Source organism: Penaeus japonicus, unplaced genomic scaffold (genome assembly GCF_977035675.1).
Source record: "Penaeus japonicus unplaced genomic scaffold, GWHDUDI00000001_assembly GWHDUDI00000031, whole genome shotgun sequence".
NCBI classification, from domain to species: domain Eukaryota; kingdom Metazoa; phylum Arthropoda; class Malacostraca; order Decapoda; family Penaeidae; genus Penaeus; species Penaeus japonicus.
The window spans coordinates 28142640-28152639 of NW_028234433.1; the positions used below are offsets into that span (position 1 = coordinate 28142640).

Genomic DNA, 10000 nt, shown 5'->3' on the forward strand with positions numbered 1-10000 from the left:
AGAAGGAGAAGGAGAAGAAGGAAAAGTGAAGGAGAGATAATAATAATGACGATGATGATAATATTAATAACAGAGTCAGAGTGAGACAGACAGAGTTATATGCAAGGCTGGTGAAAAATGTCCACAGACCATGACACAACTGGCCGCTTGTGGCAATTGGCAGCTCATCCTTTCTCTAATGATAATGCCAACAACAACAACAACAACAATAAGAACCAGACCACCAACAGCAGCAGCAACAAGAACCTCAAAATATAGAGAAAAGAGAGAGAGGAAAAAGTCAGAAGCAAAGCAATCCACCCACAGCCTCCCTCCCTCCTTCCGGGATAAAGTTCACCCGTTGACACGCTGCACAGTGCCCACGGGAGCCGAATCCTGAAGCAACGCCTCGAAGGAAGCACTAGCGGGTCCTGTCCGCCCACGCCACGAAGCCAGGCGGGTGGGCTGCACGGGACAAGCGCATCCAAGACATCGACGCGATTCTAACGGTCTCTCTCTCTCTCTCTCTCTCTCTCTCTCTCTCTCTCTCTCTCTCTCTCTCTCTCTCTCTCTCTCTCTCTCTCTCTCTCTCTCTCTCTCTCTCTCTCTCTCTCTCTCTTGTTCTTGCTTTTTCTTACTCTCTGTCTCTGTTTCTGTCTCTCTCTCTGTCTCTCTGTCTCTGTCTCTCTCTCTCTCTCTCTCTCTCTCTCTCTCTCTCTCTCTCTCCCTCTTCTTCTCTCTCTCTCTCTCTCTCTCTCCTCTCTCTCTCTCTCTCTCTCTCCTCTCTCTCTCTCTGTCCTCTCTCTCTCTCTCTTCTCTCTCTCTCTCTCTCTCTCGCTCTAGGGAGGGGTATTTCTTCCCTTTTGGAAGGGATAGAGGGGGTAAGTCAGGAAGAGGGAGAGAGGGAGGGGGGTGAAGAGAGGAGAAAGAGAGAGAGAGAGAGAGAGAGAAATAACTGACAGCGAGAGAAGCAGAAGCAGAGTCAGAGTGAGACAGACAGACTTATATGCAAGGCTGGTGAAAAATGTCCAAAGACCATGACACAACTTGCCGCTTGTGGCAATTGGCAGCTCATCCTTTCTCTTCACTTCAGGAAGCGCTATCGATTTTCGGAGGAAACACATCAGTAATATTAATCAGCGATGAACAGTAGTCATCAGTCATAATAAATATCGCGATCGTAATCATCGGATCATTCTTTTCAAGCGAATGACAGATAATTGGATCCCTTGCAACAACTAGAAGAGGCGTGACGGAAAACAAAATTACATCGCGATATAACAATGAAACGGATTCGATAGCTTTGAAAAGAGATCAATGACTTCTATCGTTTATACTTACTAGTGGCGTTTATAACACCTTGATTTGTTTACACTTTTCCTATTCAGATTTTCTGCTGCTTGCACGCGTTTGTGTATATAACTGCGAGTATGTGTGGATAACTGTGTGTTTAGAAGAACGTGTGTGTAACTCTGTGTTTATTGGTATTTGTGCGTAACTGTGTGTCTAAAAGAATGTGTTTGTAACTGTGCATGAGTTTGTGTTTGTAAGTGCACAAGCGTTTGTTTATGTGTGCGAATGTAAGTGTAAAAGTGGTGTGTGTTCAAGTGGAAGAGTTTGAGTGTACAAGCGTGTTTTTATGTGTGTGTGTTTGGATGTACAAGTATATGTTTTGTGTGAGAATGTAACTTTTACAAGTGGTGTATGTTTACATGTGTGAGGTTAGATATACAAGTGTGTGTTTCGTATGTGAGTGCAACTGTGCAAGTGCGTGTGACGAAGACCGCATACGTGAGCCCGCATCCCAACGCACCTGTTTAGGGGTCTCCACAAGCACCCGACCGCGCCTCGAGCCTCGGCACATGGGCCTGACCGAACAAAACCCATTCCCATAATCAACGCAGGACTCGACCCCGCTTCCTTCACAACAGGTTCCTGCGGGGCTGAGAATGGAGGGGGGTGGGGTAGGGTGGGGTGGGGGTGGGGAGGGGGAACGGCAGGACATGCACGCGAGGAGGGTGGGGGGGAGGGTGGGGTTGTGGCCGGGTGGGGGTGGGGAAGTCCTTGGGAGTCCTTGCGAAGGAGAGGGAGAAAGAAGCTCTTGCAGGGGGGTTGGGATGGGTGGGGGAGGATATGCAATGTTAAGTAGATGTTCCTGTGTTGAATTCTCTCTTGGTTTTTCTTTTATTATTTGGATGTGTAGTATCCCTTATGAAGTTTAATGTTAAATCAAATATAGTGGGCGAATGAGACGAGTGCTGCTCTTGAATCAACATACATATCTCTCTTTCTCTTTGCCTATCTATTTTTCTATCTATCTATCTATCTATCACTCCCTCTCCCTCTCCCTCTCCCTCTCCTTCCCCCTCCCTCTCTCCCTCCCCCGCTCCCTCCCCCTCTCCTTCTCCCTCTCCCTCTCCTTCCCCCTCCCTCTCTCCCTCCCCCTTTTCCTCCCCCTCTCCCTCTCCCTCTCCCTCTCCCTCCCCTTCTTCTCCCTCAAACTCCCTCTCCCTCTTCCTCCCCCTCTCCCTCTCCCTCTCCCTCTTTCTCTCCCTTTCCCTCTCCCTCTCCCTCTCCCCCACCCTCTTCCTCTCCCTCTCCCCCTCTCTCTCCTTCTCCCTCTCCCTCTCTCCCTCTCCCACCCATCACATCTCACTCTACAGATCGAAAGCCTCCCAGTCTCGTATCAGTCCACTTGAGTAACCCGGATGAAAAAGACACACGGCGTTATGCTTTCACTTTCCACTCAAGTACCTTCATTATCATTAATAACGTAATTTTATGCGCCATGACTATTAATATGATCATCTATCATCTCGTTATATTTGTTTTGTTGTTGTATTTTTAAGGCCGTAAATGTGAACAAATGGTGACGCAAATATTATGAAAAAATGGACTGTTTCAGTGTGTGTGTGTGTGTGTGTGTGTGTGTGTGTGTGTGTGTGTGTGTGTGTGTGTGTGTGTGTGTGTGTGTGTGTGTGTGTGTGTGTGTGTGTGTGTGTGTGTGTGTGTGTGTGTGTGTGTTGTGTGTGTGTTTGTGTGTGTGTGTGTGTGTGTGTGTGTGTGTGTGTGTGTGTGTGTGTGTGTGTGTGTGTGTGTGTGTGTGTGTGTGTGTGTGTGTGTGTGTGTGTGTGTGTGTGTGTGTGTGTGTGTGTGTGTGTGTGTGTGTGTGTGTGTGTGTGTGTGTCCGCGCGCGCGAAAGTATACGTGTAATAAAAAAATAGAAAAATAATAATAATCATATGTATAAAAATGAGTGAGCGAGTGTTGAGCGAGTGAGTAAGAAATGTGAGCGAGCGAGTGTGAATGTGAGTGCGGAATGTGAGTGCGAATGTGGAGAATGAGTGTAAGCGCGAGCGCGAGTCTACGCACAAGTACGAGTACAAGTACGAGCAAGAGCGTACGAGCGCATGTGTGCCTGAGTGACGACCCGCAAGGACTGCAGCCTCGACGCTCACACGCTTGTCTCTCGGAAGGTCGTTCTCGTGGGACGCGACGCAAAGAAAACGGTCGGTCATACTGGGTGCAGCTTTTCCCGTTCGTCAGCTGTTTTTTTTTTTTTTTTTTTTCCATCCGGGATTAATTAAGAGCAGTCGTCTCTAGACTCTCGCCCGCTTCCTTCTTCCTTCTCTTCCACTTCGGTGATTCACACCTCTTTGTCGCGGTGTCTGTCTATCTGTCTATACATTTGCACACACAAATACACACGCATACGCACACGCACGCACACGCACGCGCAAACACACACACACACACACACACACACACACACACACACACACACACACACACACACACACACACACACACACACATATATATATATATATATATATATATATATATATATATATATATATATATATATATACATATATACATATAGTTTAATTAGAGTAGGAAATGATGTTATTCCTCCCGCCTTGTACTAGGGTAAATCTCAAAATCTAACATTTTAATTAGAGTAGCCTCATGTCATCCTCCTCCCTTGTCTCCCTTAAATCCCTCCCTCTCCCTCTTCCTCCTCCTCCCTCTCCTCTTCCTCCCTACCTCCCTCCCTCTCCCTCTCCCCTACCTCCCCTCCCCCACCCCAACCCCTCAATCCTCCCCTCCCCTCATCCTCACCCTCACCCTCATCCACATCCTCACCATCATCCTCCCCCTCCCACTCCCCCTCCCCTCTCCCTCCCACACTCCCTCCCTCCCTCTCCCTCCCCCTCTCCTTCCCCCTCTCCCTCACTCCCTCCTTCCCCTCTCCCTCCTCCCCTTCTCTCACCCTCACCCTCACCCTCTCTCACTCCCTCCCTCCCCCTCCCACTCACCCTCCTTCCCTCACTCCCTCCTCTCTCCCTCCTCCCTTCACCCTCACCCTCCCCCTCCCCCTCCCTTGGCGAAGCGCTAGTTCCCAGCACCGGTCCGACGGAAGTGGGGTTTGCGCCCCTTTGTTATGGAGGCGAAGGGGCCACTGCAGGTGTTTGTCGAGCGGGCGATAGAGTTGTTTCTATGTAGGCTCTAGGTCGTAAGTTCACCTTTATGGTTTTTAAAGTACACGCGCCGACTAGAGTAGTGTTCATAATTCCTCTCTAATTTGTTATCTATTTATCTATCTATTCCTCTCTTCTCCCTCTCTCTCCCTCCTCTCTCTCTCTCTCTCTCTCGCTCTCGCTCTCTCTCTCTCTCGCTCTCTCTCTCTCTCTCTCTCTCTCTCTCTCTCTCTCTCGCTCTCGCTCTCGCTCTCTCTCTAGCTCGCTTCTCTTCTCTTCTCTCTCTCTCCTCTCTCTCTCTTTTGCTCTCCTCTCTCTCTCTCTCTCTCTCTCTCTCTCTCTCTCTCTCTCTCTCTCTCTCTCTCTCTCTCTCTCTCTCTCTCTCTCTCTCTCTCTCTCTCTCTCTCTCTCTCTCTCTCTCTCTCTCTCTCTCTCTCTCTCATCGACAGGTGATGGATCTGAACGACGAGATAACGACGCGTGTAAACAGTGATGACAACGAAAGGAAATTTTAAAAAAATTACCGTGTCTTTAGTGTAACAGCATTGATATAAAGTGTAGCATCGACGCAAATCAAAAGGAATGAAGAATGAATATCAGAATGATAGTGAATATACTACGCATAGCCAGCTGACTCCTCTTGCAACGATGATCAAAAGCTACATCAAAGCCGATCCCACGATCCGATTGCAGATCCGAAAAATACGTGACATTTTCCTACGAGAATGTTCTTGGAGTCGTTTTTGGTCGCTCGTCTGCCGAAGCAGAGAGAGAGAGAGAGAGAGAGAGAGAGAGAGAGAGAGAGAGAGAGAGAGAGAGAGAGAGAGAGAGAGAGAGAGAGAGAGAGAGAGAGAGAGAGAGAGAGAGAGAGAGAGAGAGAGAGAGAGAGGGAGGGAGGGAGGGAGGGAGAGAGAGAGGGAGGGAGAGAGACAGGGAGGGAGGGAGGGAAAGAGAGAGAGAGATCGTTCGGAAAAGAGAACAAGAAAGAGGCGGACGGGAGGAGAGAGAGAGAGAGAGAGAGAGAGAGAGAGAGAGAGAGAGAGAGAGAGAGAGAGAGAGAGAGAGAAAGAGAGAGAGAGAGAGAGAAAGAGAGAGAGATATCATTCGGAAAAGAGAACAAGAAAAAAGATTCATAGAGAAGAAAGATAGAATTGAGGAAGAAAATGGGAGAACACGGAGGAAAGAAAAAAAAAAGAAAATCGTGGAGGAAGGGAAGAAGAGGAAGAGAAAAAGACAAAAAAAGAAGAACAGTAGTAAACATGGCACTGAAGAGAAAAAAATAAATGAATAAATAAAAAACGCATGAGAACGCCATACGCATCTTCTAGTGTGCCGAGCTAGTTCAGACCAGTATGGCGTGAAGCGTGTGTTGGGTAGGGGGGTGGGAGAGGTAAGGAGGGGGGTGGGGGGTCAGACATATGTAAGATGCCAGATGTACAACAGGAACGCCAAGCACACACAAGAGAGAAAGGTGTGCTGGTCTCTCACACCGAGCCACTTGTACTCAAGGTTACATGTGTGTGTTGAGCGGATCACATGTCTGCTGAGTAATATTCAACTCACGCATGTGATGTCAACATGGGCGCCGCCCCCCCCCCCCCCCCACGCCCCCCCCGCGCAAGCTGCTCTGACCGCCAATGTAACATTCTCCTGCTTATAAAATCTGGCGTTTCGTAATGATCGAACCTAATCACTTTTATCGAATCCCAATATAAGTTTGAAATATTACGCGAAGAAAAGCACACAATACCTCAGTCGAGACAACGGTTCGCCGAAGGTCAGAGCGTCGACGTAAATAAACAGTCTGATTTCTGGCGACTGGGGGTCCGTTAGATGTTGCATACGGTAAGGGGGATTTATGCTGTGTGCAATTTGAATTATTTGTGGGCGTGTGTAATTACCTCCATGCATAACGGAATTGTTTTCTTTCTTTACTTCATGGGATCAGGTGGGGTTTATTTGTAAACAAGATTTAATTAATGCGATGTATGATAACAGTATAACCAATACACAATTGACAACGGAATGGCGTACGGAATAGCATTTTACTAATATCTAGATCCTATTTCAACCTATATATCCCAGAATATAATATCAATTTCGCCGAGGCTCTCGCTCCAACCAGTCCAGACTAAATCGACTCTTACACACTCTTACACAAGACTTAAAACAGCTTGCACAGATCACACCTAACAGCCGACGATCAAAACGAAAAAAAAACCGTCTTGATAAATCGAGGTTGTCATTATAGTCACATTATAGTCACCAACAACTTGCGACCGAAGCAACGTTCACACACAGTGGCGTAACTATGACTCAAGAGTACTCCATACCGAGGAACTTTCAGGGCCGCACGTGTCATAAGTGTCAGAAGGAAGATAATAGGAGGTGTCGTGTTCGTCTCGTACTTAAGGGTTCGGTCTGTCGGTCGTTCGGTCTGCTGTTGCGCCCCGGCTTCCCCACGCTCTCATTTCGACACCTTGGATTCACTGCGAGATGGCACTGGCTCTCGTGTATCTCTCTCTATCTCTCTCTATCTATCTATCTATCTATCTATCTTTCTCTCTCTCTCTCTCTTTCTATTTCTCTCTCTCACTCTCTCTCTCTCTCTCTCTCTCTCTCTCTCTCTCTCTCTCTCTCTCTCTCTCTCTCTCTCTCTCTCTCTCCCTCTATCTCTCTCACACACACACACACACACACACACACACACACACACACACACACACACACACACACACACATATATATATATATATATATATATATATATATATATATATATATATATATATATGGTATCTATCAGTTTCTATCTATTAATATATCTACCTCTCAATATGGATAGAGAGAGGGTATCAAGAGTTAGATCGATAGACAGAGGCAGACAGGCAGCCAGGCAGGCAGATAAGTAGGCAGACAGAGACAGGCAGGCAGATAGTTAGAGAGACAGGTAGAGAGGTAGACAGGCAGAGGGAGGCAGTTAGGCAGGGAGGTAGACAGAGGGAGGGAGGCAGGCAAGCAGAGAGGTAGACATACAGAGGCAGGCAGACAGGCAGAGAGGTAGCCAGACAGAGAGGCAGACAGGCAGAGGCAGGCAGGTAGACAGACAGAGGCAGGCAGGCAGAGAGGTAGATAGATAGAGGGAGGCAGGCAGGCAGTCGCTCTATGTTGATGGCTCATAACTTGTCATCCTAACCTACTTTCGTCTCCAGCCTCACTTCCCGCAGAGTCATCAGTCTCACCACTAATAGGACGCAACGACACGTCACGATTCCGAAAAGGATGGAAAAAGATAATGCTTCTTGGTATTTTACAGAAAATATGGAGCAAATCTCGTCGTTCATACACACACACACATGCACACACATATGCACACGCATGGACGCACGCACGAACGCGTGCACATAATGAGAGACAGAGGACACACACACACACACACACACACACACACACACACACACACACACACACACACACACACACACGCACGAGCGCGTTCACATAATGAGAGACAGAGGATAAATGTACTTGGGATGGAGAGAGAGAGAGAGAGAGAGAGAGAAACACGATGACATGACACTAACTCGTTATAACAATGACTTCCAATCACTTTACATTTTTTTCTTCCCCTTTCCTGATCATTGCATTGCAGGGTCGTTGAAGAAAAGGACACGCCCAGATCTCAAGGAGCTCCTCGAGGTTCTCCGCCCAGACCTCTTCGTAACAGCGTCATCCCAAAATCGCTTCCCTTCCTCTTTTTTTCCTCTTCTTTCTCTTATTCATTATCTCCTCTTTTCCTTAGATTATCTCTCTTATTCATTATCTCCTCTTTTCCTTAGATTATCTCTCTTATTCATTATCTCCTCTTTTCCTTAGATTATCTCTCTTGTTCTCCTCTACGCAAAACTTCCTTTTTTCTTTCTCTCTCTCACTCTCTCTTCTCTTCCACGTCTCGAAGTGAAGTGATGAGCCATATATTTTTGCTGTAGTATTTGTTATGTATTTTGTTGCTGTTACCTCGTCTGTTGTTGCAGACAATGCAACAACAAAGAAAACTAAACCCCAAACTAAGCAAAAAAACAAACAAATACAAAACAAACCCTACATCAAAAACCATACGGCTCATCACTTAAAAAAAAATATATATTCTCCCGTTACAGCCTCACAGCCACGAAGGCGTCGCAACAACACGTCCGGCGGCTTCTCTGTCACGCCCACCCCTGTTTCATCACGCCGAGTCAACACCTGACCACACGCGGCGGCGGCGAGTGTCACCCCCTGGCATGATGATGACTGGCAGTGGCACGTGACGTCAGCGCCGGTGTCAGACAGGCGGGAGGGGGAAGAGGAGGGGATGGGAGGGGGAAGAGGAGAGGAGGGGGAGGGGTGGGGGTGGGAGAGGGGGAGGGGGAGGGGTGGGGGGGTAGAGGGAGGGGGGGTACACCTGAGAGATCCGGGTGACTGCATCTTGAGGCCGTGGGCTCACTTTTGCAACCGGAACCCCCGTGTTCGAAGTTTGAAATAATAGTAATGATAATAAACGGTAAAATGATGATAATGATGATCATGATGGGAATGGTGGTGATGATGTTGATGATGATGATGAATGGTGATGCTGACGATAGTGGTGTTATTACTACTACCACTAATAATGACAATAATAATAAGATAATAAAAATAATATAATGATAATAATGATAATGATATAATAATAATAATAATAATGAGATAATAATAATATTGATAATAAGATAAATAATACCAATACTTCCAGTGATAATGACAATAACAATAACAGCAATAATGATACTAAAAATCCCCACCTAAAGAAAGAAAGAAAAAAAAAAAAACTAAAACAAAAATATATCTCACCCTTTGTACCCCCTCCCTCCCTCCCTCCCCCCCAAGCGAACTACATCTAAATTCGCGATACGAAGCCACCAGGTCAGACACCCTCCTCGCCACGTCATTGCACATCATTGCACGTCATTGCAGAGAGAGAAGCCGACTCAGCCCAAGCCACAAATTACCTGAACGACCACAAGTCTTCTCCGCCGATACGACCTCAGAAAACATCACATTGGAAATTGGGATTTGAAAATGCACTGATAAAATAGATTCGTTGCAACCTAAGCCTTGGCAAGAGAATTGCTCAGTTGCAATTGCAGAATCCAGGCGTCGTGGCGAGCAATTGTTGAGAAGTGACTGTTTTTTTTGTTTTTTGTTTTTTTAATCTAAAATTTTGATTATAATTCCTAACAAAGAATCTACACACATACACGTATAAATTTCCTCTGATACTAATTTTAGAAAACACACCATTAATAAGTGTGTTATAATCAGAATCAAACTAAGTTCCCTGATAAGTACTAAGTATTTTTTTTTTCATAAACTCCCTGATAATTACCCCACGATATATAATTTTTTTATCTGCAATTCATGCTAATTATAAACTCATCAGAGCAAGCACCTAACCCTACCACACACGCCCCTAAACCCGAACACTAAATACTAAACCTTAAACCTAAATCTTAAAC

At 46.3% G+C, this 10000-nt stretch overlaps 1 protein-coding gene across 1 annotated transcript in view; it reads right to left on the reverse strand.

Moving 5' to 3' along the window:
• LOC122261736 (tyrosine-protein phosphatase 10D) overlaps positions 1 to 10000 on the reverse strand; it is a 78762-nt gene that overhangs the window by 23215 nt on the left and 45547 nt on the right. Inside the window, exon 5 of the mRNA XM_086555458.1 lies at positions 338 to 444. Coding sequence (XP_086411584.1) covers positions 338 to 444 — 107 coding nt within the window. The remainder of the gene's footprint in view (positions 1 to 337; positions 445 to 10000) is intronic.